This window comes from Bos javanicus, chromosome 8 (genome assembly GCF_032452875.1).
Source record: "Bos javanicus breed banteng chromosome 8, ARS-OSU_banteng_1.0, whole genome shotgun sequence".
Classification (NCBI taxonomy): domain Eukaryota; kingdom Metazoa; phylum Chordata; class Mammalia; order Artiodactyla; family Bovidae; genus Bos; species Bos javanicus.
The window spans coordinates 84,382,069-84,405,671 of record NC_083875.1 but is presented as its reverse complement, the minus strand read 5'-3'; the positions used below and the strand labels follow the sequence as shown (position 1 = coordinate 84,405,671).

Genomic DNA, 23,603 nt, shown 5'->3' with positions numbered 1-23,603 from the left:
TGAAATCATAGAGAAAAGATTGTCTGAATGCCAGCTTCCAGACTCAGAAAAAGAAGGAAGAGCTGTAGATTTCACTGCAGAGAATGAGGCTGAGAAACTTTAAAATTGGGTGCATTTTCCCAGACCCAGGCAGCCAGCAAATATGCAAAAATGCTTAGAGCCATAATGGTATGTCATCTCTATTTCTACAAAAGATGTTAGCATTTTCTGAATTCTCATCTACTCTGCCTGGCATGCACTACTTTGTAACTTTCTGGAAGTTTCATCAGCACCACTTAGATATCTGTAGTACAACGTGCCTGGGGAGTACAGACTGTGGGTCCCTGGTTGGGGGAGAGGGGTGGTGGAATGGGTTCCTCTGGTTTCCACAGTGAGTGGTGTCCCTGCAAACCTGAGTAGGGAAGACAACTTACCTCTGTTTGGGAAATGTAACCATCTGCATGTCTAGAGGCACAATTTTAAGGACTGACCTTGTTTTGGGAATGATTATGATTCTGACCTCAAAGAGGTAAATATGAAGCTCCTGGATCATCAGGATCTGGATGTTCCCTACTGTGCCCATGATGTGTTACTGCTATAATATGCTGAATGTGTTCTTCATTATTAATTCACAATTCATTAAACTGTGCAAAATTACAATGAACAATATACATTAAAGCAAAATTCCCATCAATCATTTCCATCACATGACAAAGTGTGGCTGTATGTATCTGGGAACATGTCCTCCTGTGGGAGTTGGTTATAAAATAAAAGTATATGAAACAGTAAATAATATTGAAACCTATCAGGGCAGCAGCTCTTAAGGGTTAATACTGCAGACAGACTACTTTGGAAAAAGTCTTTATCCCTTGGTGTATTAAGAAGTCACCTCATAATTGCCATATCTCCACATTTTGTTCTAGAGTTCCTGGTTTATTAAAATCAGTGAGAGACTGGTTTTAAAGAAAAATCTATTTGTAAAAATCCAAATTTGTAATATATTCTTTTAATACCATTATAGAATGTCTTTTAACTGTAGACTAAAAAATCACTCCATTTTCAGCAAAATGTTTTGATGTGAAATTTTTTAAAACAAAGAGGATCTATTTTTGTTATTTTCTCTTTTACCTAATTTTTGTATCCATTTTGTCTGGGCATATAAAATGGTAAAAATATTTATAATATTTGCACTAGGTGAATCTTATTAAAAATAAAATACAGATGGCCACAGAGGCTGGGAATATTAATATCTTTTTAATAGATTGACCCCCCTCCTTGATTTCTGGGGTAAATGTAAAAGTTTTCCCATGAAAATTAGACACACAAATCATCTGACACAATGTAAGACTGATGGACATGATTGATGAGAATTTTACTTTAATGTACATTGTTCATTGTAATTTTGCACAGCTTAATGAATTATGAATAATGAAGAACAACAAATTCAGCATATTATAGCCATAAACTGCTTTTATGGATATTTTTCATGTTTCCAGGCTTTCTTGGCCATGCTGAGCAGCTTTAACTCAAAGGATTAAAGAATAATCATTAATTATAACTGTGTTAAAATAGTCAACTTGAAGGATATTTTCCTGTGTGAACTTTTTCCTAATTGATTCCATTTTATTCTCAATAAACTTACCTGCATAAGCTGCACTATTTAAAAAAACTTATGATAGGGTAATTAGATGACATATAATCATAGTCCATTGTTTTCTGATTCAATGAGATCATAAGGGAGTAAAGTAGGAAAATTAATAATTATATATTTTTAATTAGGAAAATAGACAAAGTAAATTTCTTATTGAAATAAAAAAGAGTCCTGTGTCAACCCTGCTTCTCTGAGAGAAAGAATTGTGATGCTGTAATATCAATGGATATTCTGAGAGACTATTGGGTTGAACAAAGATTTCCTTCAATTTTTTAAGTAAAAGTAAAAGACACATTTTTCATTTTCACCAAGAACTTTATTGAACAACATATTCACTGTTTTGTTCCACTATCTTCTGTCATTTTTCAGGCAACTTAGTAATTCCATCTTCCCAAAACTGTTTATCTTTTTGAGCGAAGAACTCTTACATGTGTTTATAGTCTTCCAGGGAATTGAAATTTTTTCCATTAACAGAATTTTGTAAAGACTGAAATAAATAGACAACTGAAGATGCAAAATCTGATAAATATGACTGATGAATCAGAACTTCCCAAGTTGTAATAGTTTTTGCCTGGTCATCAAAGAAACATTTGGTCTTGCATTATCCTGATGGAGGATTATGCATTTTCTGTTGACCTAATTCCAGGCACTTTTTGTCAAGTGCTGCCTTCAGTTGGTCTAATTGAAACATTTTAATTAGAACAAGCAGAAATATGGTCAAGAAGGTTTTTTTTTTTTTTTTTGCTTTTTCCGCATATGTGGAACTCTTAATATCAAAGCAACTAACATAACCAAGCTGGTGCAAATAATTTCCAACACCAATGGGGGTATTTTGAATATGTTGGTTATCTCTCACATGGTATTAACATTGCTCTCTATTAATGTCTTGATTTGACTGCTATCAACTTCAACTGGTCTACCTGACAATGAAGCATCCACTGGTGAGAATATTCCAGCACAAAACTTTGCAGACCACATTAAATCAGTCACAGCACTTTCTCCATACACTTGTTGTTCATTTGCTAAGTTGTATCCGACTCTGCAACCCCATGGTCTGCAGCATGCCAGATTTTCCTATCCTTCACTATCTCTTGGAGTTTGCTCAAACTCATGTCCACTGAGTTGGTGATGCCATCCAACTACCTCAACTCCCTTCTCCTTCTGCCTTCAATTTTTTCCTGCATTAGGGTATTTTCCAACATCAGCTCTTTGAATCAGGTGGCCAAGTATTGGAGCATCAACTTCAGCATCAGTCCTTCCAATGAATATTCAGAGTTGATTTCCTTTAGGATTGACTGGTTTGATCTTGCTGTCCAAGGGACTCTCAAAAATCTTCTCCAGAGACAGAGTTCAAAAGCATCAATTTTCAACCTCAGCCTTGTTTATGGTCCAACTCTCACATCTGTACATGACTACTGGAAAAATCATAGCTTTGACTAAGTGGATCTTTGTCAGCAAAACCATGTCTCTGATTTTTAGTACACTGTCTAAGTTTGTCATAGCTTTTCTTCCAAGGAGCAAGTGTCTTTTTTGTGGCTATTGTCATTGTCCACAGTGCTTTGGGAGCCCAAGAAAATGAAATCTATCACTGTTTCCACATTTACCCCTATCTATTTGCCATGAAGTGATGGGACCAGATGCTATGGTCTTCATTTTTTGAATGTTGAGTTTTGTCAGCTTTTTCACTCTCTATACATTGCACAAGTCTTTTTACATTTCAGTTGCATTTTTACCTTTCTTGAAATAATAAAGCATAATATTCCAAAAATGTTGCTTTTTTTTTTTATTAGACTGTGTTCAGTCCTGTGTACTGTCCAGATGGTCTCAACACCACAGTGCTATCTCAGGGCTGCCTCCGAGAAGTAGCTCCCACTTTGGGATCTGGGCAAAAAGCACCTCCCAAAGATGGAGAAATCAAAGAGTCCCCTTTCAATAAGTTCCCAGGTGATACCTTCATTACAGGTCTGGAAATCACACACTGGAAATCTCAGACCTTTGTTGCAAAGACTGACTTGTTGCATACTGCTGCTGCTCTTTCTGCTGCTGATCCTGCAGTCACCCTTTCTGCCATCAGGTAAGGCGGCTTCTTTTTCTTTTTTTTTATGGAGATTTTAGAGTGTGTGTTCATTTTAGGGTACCAAAAATGTTGCTTTTTTCTTTCCATCTTCAGTATTAAAATGGCTACATAAAAATTCACCCATTTTGATGGTATTTTTGTTAAATGCACTTTGATATGACAGCTGTCATAAAACAATCTAACAAAATTGTTTCAAATGAAGTCAAAGACAAGTAAGCACTACTAGAGCCATCTTACAGAAAAAACGGAATGAACCTTTTGGCCAACCCAATAGATTTTACCAAGGCATGAACAATAGGTTGCTTATTAGCAATAAGAAATAAATAGTCTATTATAAGTGTATCTTTTTGGAAAGTGTGGGATAACAAAGGAAAGCTTTTCACTATTTATTGTTATAAACCAAATGCCGATTAAATGTACACTACCTTCAATTCAGATATTAAGATATTCCTCCCTCAGTAATTTTATTAGGCCACATGTATAATCTCAAGCGTAGATTGTGATATATTTTATAATACTTCAAAAAATTTTAAAGCAATATGTTTTTAACCCTATAATAAATATAAAATAGATCCCAACTGATGTTTTCTAAAATGTGCATTTTATAGAATTAAGAATGAATCCTTAATAGACCATCCTTGTAGGTTTGTTAGCAGAGTGTTAGGATTGTCTAATACCATTTTAGGGCATTACTACATTTTAATAAATAAACTAATGTTAAGGAACATAATTTTGCCAGATAAAATATAATAGAATATTAATAGCCAAGAATTTGACTTGTGAAAAATCCTCACATGATTACTGGCCTGTTAAAAAATGAAGGATACAAGACTCCACAAACATATTGCAAGCTGTTACGTGCAAAATAATGTGCTAGTTACAAAGTCCTCTGGGAAGTGAATGTGAGTCCTGATGCTTCTTTATTGATGTATTTCATTCCTAGAGTCCATTTGTTGCAGGTTTTTCTTATGTTTCCGAAGGAAATAAGTAAGCCATCTCAAATTCAGGTCTTACCTCCAATAAAGTAAAAAATGTGAAAGATACTGTATGACTGGATGATAATTAAAACTGGACAAATATTTTCTCTCATTGGAGACTGAAAGTGTTGTGCTTAAAATTTGTGATTCTCCTTCAAAAAAGGGTAAAAATGAACTTATTTACAAAACAGAAGTCAAATCACAGATGTAGAAAACAAACTTATGGTTACTAGGGGATAAGGGGCGGGGGAGGGATAAACTGGGATATTGAGGTTGAAGTATACATACTACTATATATAAAATAGATAATAAGAACTTACTGTAGAGCATAAGGAACTCTACTCAATACTCTGTAATGGCCTATATGCAAAAAGATTCTTTAAAAAAAAGTGGACATATGTATAACTGATTCACTTTGCTGTACATCTGAAATTAACACAGCATTGTAAATTAACTGAACTCCAATATTTTTAAAAAATAAGTAAATCAAGTACTTGTGTGTTTTTAAGAAATAAACATTTTCTTCTTTTTTCTAATAAAAATTAAAAAATATTTTTTATTTTTTTTATTCCTTTTTTTATTCCTTTATTTCTCATGTGTTCCCCATCCTGAACCCTCCTCCCTCCTCCCTCCTCCCTCCTCCCTCCCCATACCATTCCTCTGGGTCGTCCCAGTAGAATTTGTGGTTCTCAAGCTAATGAATACCTAAGAATTAACTTTGCAAATCTACATGTGGAATGTATAATTCTTTGGTTCAGAGACAATGACATTACAAAAGAACAAAACTTCCCAAGCATTTCCCCACTTAGAGTAATGGTGGATCTCAAGGGAGCACAACAGATAATATTCTTTTTATGCTTCCAATTTGCTAGTGGTTTCATATTCACTGAGGAAGATTTGTTAATGGATCCTAAAGAAAAGATGTGAGGTCTCTGTGAGGCCTTTGTGTCAAGTCTCTGTGGGTTATCTGTATAAGGTTTCAGTAAGAAGTCTCTTTAGGGCACAAGAGATCTCCTGCATTGTCTCTAAATGAACTCTCTGTGAGGTTTCCATGTGAAGTCTCTGGTGAGGCCACATGAGGTCTCTGGGTGAAGTCTCTGTATGAGGTCCTTGCCGGGGACCAGCCCCGGCTGAACCAGGGTATTCGAAGGAGAGACGGCGTAGGCGAAGATCAGGAAACAATTGCTTAATTAAACGTTAATTAAGGATATAAAGAGTAATAGAATGAGGATAGCTCAGTAGGAAAATTCAGTGGAGAAAAGAGGCTGAGATAAGGATAGCTCAGTGAGGAAATTCAGTGTAGAAAAGAGGCTGAATAATTCAGCCAGAAGGTAAGAGAAAGAACAACATGGTGAGACCAAGTTTCGGTGAACAAGGCCCGTACTTTATTTTCCAAAGTAGTTTTTATACCTTAAGTTATGCATAGAGGATAATGGGGGAAGGGGTAGAGTCAGGCAGCAAGCCAGGCTTTCTTCCTGCAAACTTATCATATGCAAAAGCTTAGGTGATTTGCATCATCTTCTGGCCCAGAGGCCTGTTAACATTTTAAGACCTTTTCTTCAGAAAACTTATTTTTCTCTAAAGGTGATTGGTCAGGAGCCACCCTCCAAAAGCATTAGATAAAGTTGCATTCCTACAGCGCAAAGGTGTGGTGGGCTATAACAAGAAAAAGAATTAACTCAAGGGTCCCAGGTTACAAACATTAAAGCTACTATTTACACCAATTATATTAATCAATACACTGCCAGGGACACAGCAGGTAAGGGATATGGAAACTTAGCAGCAAACATTGGCCCAACAAGTGAAAATCCCTTCACCAATACAATTTCTAATCAATCTTTTAACTACTCAAAAGAATCTGTGTTTAGACAGTTTAGAACATCTCCTGCCTCTCACAGTTGGGAGGCTCTGAACAATCACATGTGGCCGGAAAAACCTATTCAGGCAGGCTAGAGGATTTCCAAAGGAGTTTGTAGGTTAAACACTGTCACACCCAGGAATTATTAACTGGAGCTGTAAGCTAACTCTTTTTTCAGAGAGGTCGTGGGGGACAGCCCCCCGTAAAGTCAGAGGTGTAGGTGAAAGCACAAAGCAGAAAGTAGGCAGACTCTGGTTTTGGGGGTAGATTGCTCGAGAATTTCCAGGGAGACTCCTGAGGCTTGATCCCGCCTTTGCGTATGCCAAGCCTCCTTCCTCATGACCTTTGTCATGGGTGGAGTTCCTCACGCTGGCTACCAGCAGTGATAGAATTCCAGTTGAGCTATTCCAGATCCTGAAAAGTGCTGCACTCAATATGCAATATGCACTCAATATGCAATATGCCGGCTCCCGGCAGTCCCTTTGGAAAGTATCTCTGGGAAGTCTGTTAAACCTGTGCTAGGTTTCTGTCTGAGGGCCTATGAGGCAACGTGAGGTCCCTGAGTGAGGCTTCTATATGGACTCTCTGTGGAAGATATCTGTGCAAGAAGTCTCTCTTGAGAGGTGTCTCTGTAAAGTCTGTGTATTGTCTCTGTTTCTCTCCATTTCTGATCTTACTGTACCTTATAGAAGACTGAGCCGTGAAAGAAGGGCAAAGGGACTTGCTTCTTTCTGTTTTCTTGCTGTTCTATCAGCATCACCTGTCTCCTCCCAGCAGGAGCCATAGGGGTCTGTGTTCAGGTTCCCCACATTCCCAGAGCTCACTTCAGGATGCCCTGGAGAGGATCCACTAACAGCCAGGCTCAGGTTCCAGCCGAGTCCTGACTCCTCCCACAAGTCCTGGCTCCATTCTCATTGCTCTGCCCATCCTCCAGACTGCTTTGGAAATTAGACCCCAGAGGCAGGAATTGGCTCCAGGGAGAAGGCAGGGTTGTGAGCAGTCCTGTGTCTACTCTACCTTACCACCTCAGGTCTCAGTTCCACATGTTGAGAAGTCTGACAGGTATGGGGGATGGGGTCCATTTCTGTTGCCATCTGGATTAGGGGCATATGCTGAAGCAAAACTCTCCACAATGGGAAATACACCCCCGGGAGCTGGGTCCACTGTGTACCCTGCACATGGCAGAATGTTCCTAATCACTCTAGAGAAATTCTTCCTCATTTCCCTGCTTTCCCATATGAATGGGGGCCAGGCGACAAGAAATGCTGTGCTAGAAGCAGAGCAGTGGAACACTCCTGGACTGCACCCCGCCCCCCATTTTGGACAGGTCACCCCCCTGGTGGCTCAGACAGTAAAAATTTAGCCTGCAATGTGGGAGACCTGGGTTCAATCCTGGGTTGGGAAGATCCCCAGGAGGCGGGCATGGCAACCCACACCAGAAGTCTTGCCTGGAGAATCCACATGGACAGAGGAGCCTGGCGTGCTACAATCCATGGGGTCACAAAGAGTTGGACGTGACTGAGTGACTAAGTACAGCACTCCTTGTCAAATCTTCCTTTTGAGAACTCAAGAAGTGATGTATAAGCTTGTTATCAGATCAGATCAGATCAGTCGCTCAGTCGTGTCCGACTCTTCGTGACCCCATGAATCGCAGCACGCCAGGCCTCCCTGTCCATCACCAACTCCCGGAGTTCACTGAGACTCATGTCCATCGAGTCAGCGATGCCATCCAGCCATCTCATCCTCTGTCGTCCCCTTCTCCTCCTGCCCCCAATCCCTCCCAGCATCAGAGTCTTTTCCAATGAGTCAACTCTTCACATGAGGTGGCCAAAGTACTGGAGTTTCAGCTTTAGCATCATTCCTTCCAAAGAAATCCCAGGGCTGATCTCCTTCAGAATGGACTGGTTGGATCTCCTTGCAGTCCAAGGGACTCCCAAGAGTCTTCTCCAACACCACAGTTCAAAAGCATCAATTCTTCGGAGCTCAGCTTTCTTCACAGTCCAACTCTCACATCCATACATGACCACAGGAAAAACCATAGCCTTGACTAGACGAACCTTTGTTGGCAAAGTAATGTCTCTGCTTTTGAATAGTGTTAACCTTCCTTGATTTGCTTTACTTCTACAAGTTTGACCTTCTGTTTTTACCTTAAGGTGTTTTCTGTAGGTCTGTGATCTTAGAGTTGGAATAGGGTAGAAACCCTGGGGTGGGGCCATGATGAGCTGCTGGACTCAACTTTTCCTCCCTTCTAGGCCTTTAGATGGCTGTATGTCAGGAGATTCACTGCACAGTTATGGGCACCTGATACCACTTTGCCTTCTTCCCTGGATAAAACTTTTTATCTTCGTCTACATCTTACACTAGATTCACAGTGTATGACTATCAGATAGTCAGTACACATGGTCACAGCCCTGTTCTATTCATCTAAAACTTCTTCTCTGGGGTTAACATAGAGGGGAAGATAGGTGACCATGAACATAGCTATTCATTTATATGGGACAGGGGTCAACACAGCCTTCAGCAGCCTCCCTAATCCTCCCCCACTAACACACACAGAGCAGATCCTTGGTCTGTTCTAAAGTGTAGGAAAAGCAGAGGAGGTGGAGAGTAATGCTGTACACTCTATTAATGCTAAACTCAAAGGGGTTAATAGGGCATATGTCAATCCCAGCCTTCATCATAGAGAGAAGGAGCTCTCAAGGGTAGGTATTGTATATTGCCTAACAAGAGATCCAGGGGCAGATTTCTCCTGCTTCTAAACTCAGAGCCCAGTACCCTAATTCCCTCCAAACTTCCATTCACTTGCTTCTGACATTTCCTGGAGCCTCAGTTGGAATGTCTAGTTCTATCTTGCCTCTGTAAACCTATCCGCTATAGCTGAATAAAGTTCAAAGTAGAGTAGAAGCAGGAGAAAGACTGGTTGAACCAAATCCTTTGTGTGGGCTTCATAGCTTTTTCCCACCTCATAGTTTTTGTTTGTGTAATAACAGTATTATAAGGGGCAATGAAGAGACTTGAGACAAGGAGCAAGCTTACAATGCTACTCTCCTTCCTCCCTCTATGCCCCTCCATGCCTCTCCCTTCTAGAAAACAAAGTGTACAGCATAGACAGCAGTCGTTACACTATACTCTTATGAGAAAAAAACGTATGTATCGGGGAACATTAAATATCTTGGATATGTTGAGAAAAACTTTCTCTATATTCCTCTCTCCATGCCCCTGCCATCTAGAAAACAAAATGCACAGCACAGACAGCATCCATTACACTATATACTCTTATTAGAAAAAACAAACAAACATATGTATTGGGGAACATTAAATATCTTGGATATGCTGAGAAAAACTTTCTTTACATGGACTGAATTTTTTCTTGGAGACATGTTTTTCTTTTAAAGGAAAGACTAGAGAAGTACTTTATGGTTGAGCAGGCAAGACACCTCCCCAAAGATGACAGTGCCTTGGACAGTGTTGATGGTGGACGGGGGCACCTGGAATCCTTGGTCCATACTGGCAGGGACAGACCAGAGTCAGAGTCTTCTTGGGGGATGAGGTTGGGAGGCACCTTGGGCTCAGCTGCGCATCATCGAATCTTACACTTTTTGAGCTCTGTTGATGTCTGACTTCCCTTTCTCTGATAGAACAACTCTGGCCCTTGGAGGTGGCTTGATGACTACAGGCTGTATGACCCATATTTTTCCCTTGCTGTGGGTAGGAGGGAAGCCTATGGTAGCAGAAACCCCTACACACCAGGGCTTGGAGTTCCTGTTTGGGTTCTTTTAACTTTGTGGCATGAAGTCCATGGTGAATTGCCATTTTTTCTTCTAGGATCTGTCCAACAGCTGTCATAAGTGCCTGAGCCTCAGCGTTCTCACTGTTCATGATTGATCTACTTTCGACTGGTCCTTCGCTCTGGGCAGTGGCTGATATGGGCTTGCATTTTTGCAGGGCATCGCCACTTTTAACTTTTCTACTGGGGAAAATCCACTTTAAAAGTAGCCTTATCTTTTTTCTGAAGAGGCTTTCTTGAGAACCCTGTTTCTTCTCTGGCATGACTTGGAGACATTTGTTTCGAACAGACTCTACTATTTCCCAGACCTGGGCAGGGCGTCTCGTACTTCCAGCTTGAGAGGTCCCTAATTCTTTGAAGCTTTCCTTATGCTCTCCTGGTTTATGCCTCCTACAGTCCTCTCTTTTATAAGTAGGAGCTCTCATCTTGCTCTGGCTCTTCCATGAATCCTGAAGTTTTGAAGTTTTGGGCTCCTGCTGCCCTAGGCTTCTCCTTTGGGCTGCCTTAAAGACACACAGTGTCTGGGAAGCTAATCTGTCTCTGGTGGGTAATCTCTGAGGATGGCAAGGAGGCACTGGAGAAGTCAAGTTGTCTACAGCAAGGCATGTGTGTTTGGGACAGTGTTGAAACTGGATGTTTGACCGTGCCTTTACTTTGGACTTAAACTTACTAGCAACGTCCGTGTTAAGGCATGGCTCACCTGGATGTTGGAAAACAGACATTCTAGTGAGTGGGGAATGTTTACTGGCCCCTGGGGCCTCTAAATTCCTCCTGTGTACACTTGTGGTTTGGGGTTTTGTTAACACTTTGGTTTCCAATGTAACTCTAGACTGTTGATGAAAAGCAGGAGACTCCTTGGCCTCTGCTGCTTCCCTGGCCTCTTTACTTCTCAAAGATTGGGGTCCTAAGTTCGCCTCCATCATTTTTACCCTTTGGCAGGGGTCTTGCGCGGCCTGACCACCACTCTCTTCTCTTGGCTCGTTCCTGGCCATTGTAGAGCCTGGATGTGACTTCAGGCTGTCCCTCTTGGTCCATTTCACAGTCTCGGTCTTCCAGGTTCTTCCCACAATGCTGAGTTTGAAGGGCTGAGAAGGTGACCTGTCCTCCAGTGCAGTCAGAGAAGCCTCTGAGGGTTCATGGTAGTCATCACATGGGCTACTGGCCAGCACCCTCTGATTTTCCTTATACACAGGTGAGGGGGTAAGGAGAGGCCTTATCAGGGTGGGAACTGACTCTTCTTTTATCACCTTCTCTCCTGAACGGGCCTGAGGAGGTTTTCCGAGGAACTCAGCAAATTTTACTGTTGAGTGGGACTCAGATACATAGGTGGCTGAGGGGGAGGAGACAAACTGCATGGGGGAGGGTTGAGGCTTTTTCAATTTAAAGAGATTTATGGGCTTGAGGACCTTGAGAGGTAGGCCCCACCTATGCTTTACCCAAAACCTTGTAATATGTGCTTCCAGTTCCTCTTGAGTGTCTGGATCAAGGAAGGAAACCCTATAACAGGTGTTCACACAGGGTTCCCAACCCTTCAAGATGCCTAGACTGCTGGTTTCCGCGTGAGTATCAGACTTAGAAGAAGGATGCTTGACATCAAGGCTAGACTGATGTACATTCACAGGAACAAAACCCTTGCTGTTCTGCCCCAACTTCCTGCCCAAATGGCCTTTCAGAATGTTGTCTAGATTCTTATCTAAGACTCTTAGTAAATCAATTTCTGAGTCACTCCTCAAGAGCCTTAGGTCATTTTCTGACTCCTCAGAGTTCACCTCCTGAAACTTCACTACAGAGCTTTCTGAGTTCCTAGACAGATCTTTTGGAACCTTCCCCAGAATACGCCCTAGGCCCTTGCCCACACCCTGGCTTAGCTGGAACCTCACCTTCTGTGCCACCTTGCTGCTTTCACCTGTAAACGAAGATGGTTGTGAGGGTCTGCCCTTGCCCTTTGTCTGGCACGTGCCTGGTAATTCTTCCTGAAGCTGCCTTATCTCTAAAGACTCTTGGATCCTTTGGGGCAGCTCCCACCGATGTTGGATGAGCCAGTTTTGGAGATGTATTTCCAGCTGCTTCCTGAGCTCTGGACTGATTGGAAAATTCTCAGGAAGAATGGAGACCACCCAGCTGTCTTCAGGAAGGTTGGAAGGGAAGACATTAAAGACTTCCTCAGATTGTTTGACTACAGAAGATAAAGTCCTCCCATTTTCTAGTTGCTTCTGCAACAAGGACCATTCTGAATGTTGAATCTCAGTTGGGGTAAGAGACTGTGGCTTATTCTGGGATGGAGGGCAAGACAGTCCAGAGGTCCTAATCTGGGCTGAAGAAGAAGATGGTAGGATTGGGAGAGAGGGTTTTAGATGTGCTTGGGTTTGGATCTGAGCCAGAGGTGGGGGCTGGAATTGAGGTATTGTTGGGATAAAGGGTCGAGACTGGAATTCTAGGTGGGACAAGGGCTGGAACTGGGAAAGCAGTGGAGGTATTTTAGCTTGCATTTGAACTGGGCAGGCATGAGAAATTTTGTTGAATAAGAAAGGAGACTGTGGTACAGAAGAGGTCTCAGGGATCGAAACAGTAGCCACCAAAGATTCACTGTGCAGAGAAGGGAGACCCCAGAAAAGCTGGTTATATTTCTGCTGTAGCTTGTTCCCCAGGACCTTGGGATACAAGAACTGCTGAGGACCAGGCAGCTGCCCTGGTTTGTCTTTTGTGCTCCAGAAAGGCTGGGGGGTTGTGGTGTCCTGTTCAGCATGCAGAGATTCCAACATATTCCTCAAAGAATTCAGGTGACAGTCTTGGCTCATTTGTTTTAGATGTGATTCATCTTTTTCTTTTTCCTTCCAAATCTTGATCTCAACTCTCTTTGTCACTTGTATATCTAGGAGCTTCTGTTCATGAGAGCTGAGCAAAGAAGGGCTACTAGCCTCTACTTGTCTGTCTGTGGGGCCTATCCAGAATGAGGCCCCTTCTGGGTTGTGGGAAAGGTGCTTTTTCTGGGACTTGTACTCTGATGAGGTTGAGAAATATAAGGCTTTTGCAGCTGCCTGCCACCAGGACAGGGCTGAAACGGGACAATGTGAGTGACCAAGGCCTGAGATAGCTGGGATAAGAGAAGCTGACCAAGGAGGATGTGGAAACAAGCTCTGTGGGGCAGGTCCCAGTGGTAGTGCCATCGAGGAGTCACACTGAGTAAGAGTCAAAATGGAGTCTAGCAGTGGTGGGGCAGAGGAGGCTGTCAGAGGACAGGCCTCTGAATCAGGCGGATATGGTGGGGGTGAGGAAAGAGCAACTGGCGGGGATGAAAGGGTGTCTGGGGAAATAAAAGGCTCTAGTGGCTGAGAGGTACTCAGGGATGTGTGTGAATGAACAGAAACTGAGGAAGTCATCGGGCCTGGTGAAATGATGGAGGCCAGAGGCAGATGATGCTTGGTCAGAGGAGCCAATAGGGGCATGGCAGGAGCGGTGTCTTCCACAGGTTCCCCGCATGGCTGGTGGGCTCCAGCAGGCACTGCTTTGCATACCTCATCAAGGAGGTCTTGACCAGAGAACTGATGAAAGCTGCTCTTGTCAGGGAGCCTCCCCAGGTGGCTGCAGGAGGCAGGAGACAGAAGCTGCAACCAGGAGCAGATGGGCCCAGGAGGGCTGGGCAGGCCAGGCAAGGGTGGACACTTGCAGCCCAGGATCCCTCCTCTGCCCCTACACTGACTTCATAATGCTCCTGCTGTCCCTCACCCTAGGGCTTTTGCCACCCTTCCCAGGGCTGGGGTCACATTATTGGCTCCAGGAGGAAGGAGGACCCAGGAGGGAAGGGGGAAGATTCATTACCTTTGAAGAAGTGAAACCAAGTGGCGAGTCTCCTCCAGTTCTTCCAGGCAATCTCTGCAAGCTGGAAATCAGGAGATTGTGTCATGGTGGTGAAGGCAGAGGCCTAAGAGTGCTTCAGGAGGCTAAGTGCAAGGCTCTTTAAAGAAAATCTTTGGGGGATTAAGCTCTAGAGCCCAAGCATCAGTGTCCAAGGCATATGTCCCTGACAGTGATGGCAAGGCTCACTTGACAAGGGTTTGTCTTTTGCAAAGTACTTCCACATTCATTACTCCCTATGGCCCTTACAACTGCCCTGTAGGAGAAAGGTCAGCATCATCTCACAGAAGAATCTGAGCAAAGTTTAACAACTTGTCCACAGTTAGACTTGGAGGTCCCACCTCCCAACACAGGCACAATTGTTCCACCACAATCCACATACCCCATTTCCAGGTTCTTCATGGCTTCATTCTAAGCATACATTTCTGGAAAGTATCTGGACTCTGATTTCCTTCCCAGGAGCCTCCCTAATGCTCTGTTTCCTGAAGAATAGGCGTTGCCACTGGCATCCTCAGAGACCATGGAGCTGGGCCCTCAGGGACAGAAGAGATGGAAGCTAACTCTCAGGGCATGCAGGACTGAATGGCAAAGGCTTACCTTTCAAAGATCCACGTTTCTTCCTACTCTGGCTCCTCCCTTTCACCTCCACTTGATGCTGAGACATAAGAAAAAATAGAGAGACTATCACCCAACCGTCTCCTCTCTCCAGGTGAGCTACAGATGCTTAGTGTTCATGAACAGTATGATTTTCTATATTTAACTAATGGGCCTCTGTGGTTTTTTTCCTTGTTTACTTATTTTTAAAATGGATAACAATATTTTCAGTTTTTTCTTTGAAGAGTGCAAAGAAGGATTTTGTAAGTGATATTCACCATAGATTTCTTCTGTCATTGTTCTTCGGATCAAGAAACACACACATTCTCAGTTGTGTGAAACTAATTTCCCATGTGAGCTTGGTCAGATAGGATTCTGCTTCCCAAGGCCAGATCTCCACTCTACCCTCTGCTCTGAGGCTCTCAGGGACTCAACATTGCAGTTATAAGGATCAGTCCCAACACAAGGGAAAGTCTCACTCAACACCTGCTATGGGAAGGTGGCTAGTGAACCAGTGCTCAGGGGTCAGTCTTCCTACAGAGACTAAACTCTTAGTAATTCAGTCCTTGGCCATTAGTCGCTGCATTGGGACTTGCCTAGAGCTCTCCACCATACCTGGACTCCTGGCCTGAGATCTTGGGCTATAAATCCTTATGCCCACTCTAACCATTATCTGACCTGGCTTGTCCATAGAAGGATGATGTTCTAGCTTTCCTGAGAGTTCCCATCTCAGTAATCTCTCTGAGTGATTTTAAAAAGTGGATATAAGAATAAGAAAAAAAGAGACAATCTCTGTTGGGATTGAGGCAAAGGTTTCTTACCTTCCTGATGTTTCTATGTTTTCATGGAACATTATCATGTTCCATGATCAATGGAACAAAATAGAAAGCCCAGAGATAAATCCACGCACCTATGGACACCTTATCTTTGACAAAGGAGGCAAGAATATACAATGGATTAAAGACAATCTCTTTAACAAGTGGTGCTGGGAAAACTGGTCAACCACTTGTAAAAGAATGAAACTAGAACACTTTCTAACACCATACACAAAAATAAACTCAAAATGGATTAAAGATCTAAACATAAGACCAGAAACTATAATACTCCTAGAGGAGAACATAGGCACAACACTCTCCGACATACATCACAGCAGGATCCTCTGTGATCCACCTCCCAGAATATTGGAAATAAAAGCAAAAATAAACAAATGGGACCTAATTAAACTTAAAAGCTTCTGCACAACAAAGGAAACTATAAGCAAGGTGAAAAGACAGTCTTCAGAATGGGAGAAAATAATAGCAAATGAAGCAACTGACAAACAACTAATCTCAAAAATATACAGGCAACTCCTACAGCTCAATTCCAGAAAAATAAATGACCCAATCAAAAAATGGGCCAAAGAACTAAATAGACATTTCTCCAAAGAAGACATACAGATGGCTAACAAACACATGAAAAGATGCTCAACATCACTCATTATCAGAGAAATGCAAATCAAAACCACTATGAGGTATCATTTCATGCCAGTCAGAATGGCTGAGATCCAAAAGTCTACAAGCAATAAATGCTGGAGAGGGTGTGGAGAAAAGGGAACCCTCTTACACTCTTGGTGGTAATGCAAACTAGTACAGCCACTATGGAGAATAGTGTGGAGATTCCTTAAAAAACTGGAAATAGAACTGCCTTATGACCCAGCAATCCCACTGCTGGGCATACACACGGAGGAAACCAGAATTGAAAGAGACACGTGTACCCCAGTGTTCATCGCAGCACTGTTTATAATAGCCAGGACATGGAAGCAACCTAGATGTCCATCAGCAGATAAATGGATAAGAAAGCAGTGGTACATATACACAATGGAGTATTACTCAGCCATTAAAAAGAATACATTTGAATCAGTGCTAATGAGGTGGATGAAACTGGAGCCTATTATACACAGTGAAGTAAGCCAGAAAGAAAAACACCAATACAGTATACTAACGCATATACAAGACCAGGAGCTGACTGTGGCTCAGATCATGAACTCCTTATTGCCAAATTCAGATTGAAATTGAAGAAAGTAGGGAAAACCACTAGACCATTCAGGTACGACCTAAATCAAATCCCTTATGATTATACAGTGGAAGTGAGAAATAGATTTAAAGGCCTAGATCTGATAGAGTGCCTGATGAACTATGGAATGAGGTTCGTGACACTGTACAGGAGACAGGGATCAAGACCATCCCCATGGAAAAGAAATGCAAAAAAGCAAAATGGCTGTCTGGGGAGGCCTTACAAATAGCTGTGAAAAGAAGAGAAGCGAAAAGCAAAGGAGGAAAGTAAAGATATAAGCATCTGAATGCAGAGTTCCAACGAATAGCAAGAAGAGATAAGAAAGCCTTCTTCAGCGATCAATGCAAAGAAATAGAGGAAAACAACAGAATGGGAAAGACTAGAGATCTCTTCAAGATAATTAGAGATACCAAGGGAATATTTTATGCAAAGATGGGCTCGATAAAGGACAGAAATGGTACGGACCTAACAGAAGCAGAAGATATTAAGAAGAGGTGGCAAGAATACACAAAAGAACTGTACAAAAAAGATCTTCACGACCCAGATAATCATGATGGTGTGATCACTGACCTAGAGCCAGACATCCTGGAATGTGAAGTCAAGGGGGCCTTAGAAAGCATCATTATGAACAAAGCTAGTGGAGGTAATGGAATTCCAGTTGAGCTCTTTCAAATCCTGAAAGATGATGCTGTGAAAGTGCTGCACTCAATATGTCAGAAAATTTGGAAAACTCAGCAGTGGCCACAGGACTGGAAAAGGTCAGTTTTCATTCCAATCCCAAAGAAAGGCAATGCCAAAGAATGCTCAAACTACCACACAACTGCACTCATCTCACATGCTAGTAAATTGATGCTTAAAATTCTCCAAGCCAGGCCTCAGCAATATGTGAACCATGAACTTCCTGATGTTCAAGCTGGTTTTAGAAAAGGCAGAGGAACCAGAGATCAAATTGTCAACATCCACTGGGTCATGGAAAAAGCAAGAGAGTTCCAGAAAAACATCTATTTCTGCTTTATTGACTATACCAAAGCCTTTGACTGTGTGGATCACAATAAACTGTGGGAAATTCTGAAGAGATGGGAATACCAGACCACCTGACCTGCCTCCTAAAAAATCTGTATGCAGGTCAGGAAGCAACAGTTAGAACTGGACATGGAACAACAGACTGGTTCCAAATAGGAAAAGGAGTACGTCAAGGCTGTATATTGTCACCCTGCTTATTTAACTTATATGCAGAGTACATCATGAGAAACGCTGGACTGGAAGAAGCACAAGCTGGAATCAAGATTGCCGGGAGAAATATCAATAACCTCAGATATGCAGATGACACCACCCTTATGGCAGAAAGTGAAGAGGAACTCAAAAGCCTCTTGATGAAAGTGAAAGAGAAGAGTGAAAAAGTTGGCTTAAAGCTCAACATTCAGAAAACGAAGATCATGGCATCCAGTCCCATCACTTCATGGGAAATAGATGGGGAAACAGTGGAAACAGTGTCAGACTTTATTATTTTGGGCTCCAAAATCACTGCAGATGGTGACTGCAGCCATGAAATTAAAAGACGCTTACTCCTTGGAAGGAAAGTTATGACCAACCTAGATAGCATTATTCAAAAGCAGAGACATTACCTTGCCAACAAAGGTTCATCTAGTCAAGGCTATGGTTTTTCCTGTGGTCATGTATGGATGTGAGAGTTGGACTGTGAAGAACGCTGAGCGCTGAAGAATTGATGCTTTTGAACTGTGGTGTTGGAGAAGACTCTTGAGAGTCCCTTGGACTGCAAGGAGATCCAAGCAGTCCATTCTGAAGGAGATCAGCCCTGGGATTTCTTTGGAAGGAATGATGCTAAAGCTGAAACTCCAGGACTTTGGCCACCTCGTGCGAAGAGTTGACTCACTGGAAAAGACTCTGATGCTGGGAGGGATTGGGGGCAGGAGGAGAAGGGGACAACAGAGGATGAGATGGCTGGATGGCATCACTGACTCGATGGATGTGAGTCTGGGTGAACCCCGGGAGTTGGTGATGGACAGGGAGGCCTGGCATGCTGCTATTCATGGGGTTGCAAAGAGTCAGACACGACTGAGCAACTGAACTGAACTCAACGCATATATATGGAATTTAGAAAGATGGTAACAATAACTCTGTAAACGAGACAGCAAAAGGGACACTTATGTATAGAACAGTGTTTTGGACTCTGTGGGAGAGGGAGAGGGTGGGTTGATTTGGGAGAATGGCATTGAAACATGTATAATATCATATATGAAACGAGAAAAAGAAGTTTCTTTGACTTGAAAAATAAATAAATAAAAAGTGGATATAAGAGTAAGAAAAAAAGAGATAATCTCTTTTGGGATTGAGGCAAAGGTTTCTTACCTTCCTGATGTTTCTATGTTTTCTAGATGGTGGTAAGTATGGATTACTCTGCAAGCATGGGAGTAACAGAAGGAAGAGCCCCAGTCCACAGAAGAACGCAAGAATGATATCAGTCAACCAGGAAGTTGAGCTGGATCTCAGCAAGGTAGCAATAATGCTTTTCAAAGAAAAGAAACTCTCCATTTTCTGAATTGCACTGTTGCCTTTAGGCAACAGTACTGGGAGTTCACTTGAGGTCGGAACCTCAGACCTGCATCACAGAGCTACGGCCTTGTCACAAAGGGGGAGGTCCTAAGGGTGGGGGAGGGGCAGGAAGAGGAGTAGGCTCAATCATGGCTCCCTCTCAACGAGCCGCACAGATCCCTGCCCCCTCCTGAGGCTTCTAGATCCCTCCTTCCCACTAGTCTCATCCACTCAGAGAGACCTTAGCCAATTTTCTATTCATTCCACGTGGAATACAGATATTACTGGGTTCCTTCATCTGTTAGAGATCCGGAGCCAAGGCCTACCAGTTTTAGAACTCTTAAAAATCTGAAGTTGACCCTGAAAGTTTGGCTATTTGCCCGCAAGTTTTGCACTCAGAAATTCTTTTATCCTCAACTCCAACTTCCCCACATGTTTGTGTCTTATGTAAACCTAGAGACTTGTTTAGTTTTGTGAATTTTGACTAGTATATGTTTTATCCCATTTTCTATCAGACCCACATGCAAATGTAAAATTAATTTATTTTTTAAAATTCATAAACATGAAAGAGTATAAGTAGTTATGTAATAAGGAAGAACATATCTGACTCCACATTAGATCTGTTCCTTTTTACTTTAATCTTTGTGCTTCATTGCTTTTGTTTATTCATGCTGACTCTGCCCATTCCTGTGACTCCAGGCTGACCTCACCCATTCCCTGAACTGAAGAATGGCTCTGCATCTTTTGTAAACGGATGTAAACTGTGTTTAGTCATGCTGGCTTTGTGCTTTGTGTAGAAGAATGTTGTCTATAGCCTGAAACATACAGGATAGCCTATTCTCATGGCATTGACTTTTAAAAGCTCATTCATATGGAGATAAAAAGTTGCAGAACAGAAAATAACATTTGCTTTGTTGGAGGTTTACAGGAATATGACATGACTGTGACTTGACCTACCTGGACAGCTGCTAGAACAAAGGATCCAACACAGTAGTTTGCAACATCTAACCGTCCCCCTCCCTCACCTTGCCTTTAAAAGGTTTTCTAAAAGGCTTCAAGGGTTTTTCTTGGGCATGAGCCACCTGTGTCTTTGCATGGCCCTGCTATAAACCTTTCTCTGCTCCAAACTCTGACGTTTCAATATTGCTTAAAATGGGCACACACATGCTTGCATCTGGTAACACTTAAACCTTAAGATGATATTTTTGTAAGTTTGAAGCGTTTATAATTCCGGAGTTAGTAAAGCTTTACACTGCACAGAGAGCTTTGGGATATACTACAAACACACTTATATACACATACACTCATCTTTCCTTAATCAATCCAGTACTTTCAAATCTAATAACCCATAATTTTCGTTTTAAAACCTTTCACATGTTGTCTCTACTCAACTTCTTGCTGCTGCTGTTTAGTGCTGTTTAGTAATCATGTCCAATTCTTTGCAACCCCATGGACTGTGTAGCAAAACAGGCTCCTCTGTCAATGGGGTTTCCCAGCAAGACTACTAGGGTGGGTTGCCATTTCCTTGTCCACAACTTCTTAGTCGGTAACAATAAGACAGTCCCTACTCTCTACATAAGTTTTGGGACACGTTGTTTTAATCTGTTAGGGCTGCTATAACAATATATCTTAGACTGGGGTGATTAAAAACAATAGAAATTTATTTATCACAGTTCTGGAGGCTAGGAAATCCAGGATCAAATTCCCACCCAGCATGGTCACCTTAGTGAGACCTCTCTTCCTGGTTCAAAGCCAGAGTCTTCTCTCTGTATTATTACATGATGGGAGGAAGCTCTTTTATAAGGCACTAATCCCATTCATGAAAGCTCATAAACACATTCCTATGTCCTCACCTCCCAGCTTTAGGAGTTAGGATTTCAACATTTAAATTTTTAGGGATCATGAACATTCAGACATGTGCACTTGTGCCATACCCAGAAGCCAGGAATGAGTTAGGGTGAGCTAAGGTACTGACCTTGAACGGTAGTAGGCTGAAGTGTAGGACTAGGGGTCAAACCCTTGGGGCTGAGTCTGTTTTTAAGCAGCCTCTTCAGACAGGCCTAGAATGTTACGTACATACTCTGTTTTCTGAATGTGCTTTACCATTCCCCTCACCGCATCCTCCTGAAGCTTTAAGTCTAGCCTGAACTATATAGAGAAGGAGCTTTGAGTCTTACACAAAATTCCCTTATGTTGCAATTCTCTAACCCTTAGTAACACAGGATCCAATGAGGGATTCACATGGTAGATTTGTCTTAATGCTCCATGGAGGTTTTAAATAATGTGTATTTCTCTATTTGTGGGTTATAATGTTTTCATATAGCTTTAGTGGGAACATGGGCCTGTGGGTTTATTTAGCTATATTGCAATGAATGTATACTTCAATTGTTGCTCCTATAGTCAACAGTCTTTTCCTTCTTTATAATATTCTTATCATGAATTCAACCTTCTATCAGAATTTAGACTTAGGTCTAAATTTGCATTCACATTTACTAAGTTTTCTCTATTACTTTACTTTCAATATTATTTTATTTCTTTTGAGATTTAAAAATCATATGACAATTTTTATTTTGATTTATTTAATTATTGTTCTAATGTGATCTATTTCTGTCATCTTATTTTATGCTTTATATTTTATATTTTCCTTATTGCTTATTGTCTCCCTTCTTTGGAAATTTTCATTTTACAGGTCAAGGGTACTTACTTTGTTTGAAATTTTGGAACTTTTAATATTGAAATGGTTTCATATCATGTTTAGTTGCTCAGTCGTGTCTGACTTTGGGAGCCCATGGACTGCAGCATGCCAGGCTTCCCTGTTCTTCACTATCTCCCGGAGTTTGCTCAAACTCATGTCCATTGAGTCGATGACGCCATCCAACCATCTCATCCTCTGTTACCCTCTTCTCCTCCTGCCCTCATCAGGGTCTTTTCCAATGAGTCAGCTCATTGCATCAGGTGGCCAAAGTATTGGACTTTTAGCTTCAGTATCAGTCCTCCCAATGAATATCCAGGATTGATTTCCATTAGGATTCACTGATTTGATCTCCTTGATGTCCAAGGGACTCCCAAGAGTCTTCTCCAGCACTACAGTTTAAAGCATCAATTCTTTGGTTGCTTAGCCTTCTTTATGGTCCAACTCTCACACCTGTACATGACTTCTGGAAAAACTATAGCTTTGACTATACTGTACCAAAAAATTAAAATGTAATTGACAAATTGTTGGAGGCTCACTGTGGACAAATTTGATAGGTTAAAAATGCCAGGGGTAAAAAAAAAAAAAGCCAGGGCAAACCAGTCTTAATGGAGGCCCCACAACTTCTGTGTTTTACTTCTAAGAGGCCAACCGGGCTCTCATAGTGAATATCTGAGAAAAGTCTCCTTATGCTTCTGGGAAGAAGAGGGGGGAAAGGAGTAATTTTGTAATGCATGCAAAACATTGTATTTTCAATAAGATGCTTTATCAAGAGAAACTACTCTGCAAAACCTTAACTGACTGGGCTTAATTGAACAGGGTAAGAAAAGTACCCAACTCCAGCTCCAACTAGCCTTCAACGTGGGAGAAGGAAAATATCCAACTTCAGGCTCTCTAGTATACCTTTGCCACCTAAAGAAAAAACTGAGAAGCACTTGTGAAGGTCACAGCCCATGGTCACAGGATCACTAAAAGACTAAGACTTGAGCATAAGCCTATAGACTACTTCCCCCTTCACCCTCATAATTTACTTCCACATCAATAAGGCTCCTGTTAAGTAACAAGAGGTCCAAACCGAAAAAACTGCATGTCTCAAACCTCATTTCAGAAGTCTCTGCTGCTGCTGCTGCTAAGTTGTTTCAGTCGTGTCTGACTCTGTGCGAGCCCACAGACGTCAGCCCACCAGGCTCCCCCCTCCCTGGGATTCTCCAGGCAAGAACACTGGAGTGGGTTGCCATTTCCTTCTCCAATGCAGGAAAGTGAAAAGTAAAAGTGAAGTCGCTCAGTCGTGTCTGACTCTTCGCGACCCCATGGAGTGCAGCCCACCAGGCTCTTCCATCCATGGGATTTTCCAGGCAAGAGTACTTGAGTGGGGTGCCATCGCCTTCTCCATCAGAAGTCTCTAGGAAAACCTAAAGGTAGTAAGAAGGACAAAAACAAGGACACCAGAGGAAAATTTTAGCTCCTGACACCTACAGCTACAGCAAACACTAAACTCAGCCTAACTGCTAGCCAGATAACTGAAACC

General features: G+C 42.1%; 2 protein-coding genes across 2 annotated transcripts in view; one reads left to right on the top strand and one right to left on the bottom strand.

The window, feature by feature from the left end:
- Positions 1–9,799: 9,799 nt before the first annotated feature.
- On the bottom strand, positions 9,800–19,289 carry LOC133253020 (spermatogenesis-associated protein 31A3-like). Its single transcript, XM_061426153.1, has 3 exons — positions 19,201–19,289; positions 14,149–14,839; positions 9,800–13,911 (listed from the first exon to the last, which is right to left on the bottom strand). The coding sequence occupies exon 3, from the start codon at positions 13,773–13,775 to the stop codon at positions 9,957–9,959; it is 3,819 nt and encodes a 1,272-aa protein (XP_061282137.1). The 5' UTR covers positions 13,776–13,911; positions 14,149–14,839; positions 19,201–19,289; the 3' UTR covers positions 9,800–9,956.
- Positions 19,208–23,603, top strand: part of LOC133253021 (protein FAM240B-like) — a 48,337-nt gene continuing 43,941 nt past the window's right edge. The window contains exon 1 of the mRNA XM_061426154.1: positions 19,208–19,345. Within this exon, the coding sequence (XP_061282138.1) occupies positions 19,208–19,345 (138 nt within the window). The remainder of the gene's footprint in view (positions 19,346–23,603) is intronic.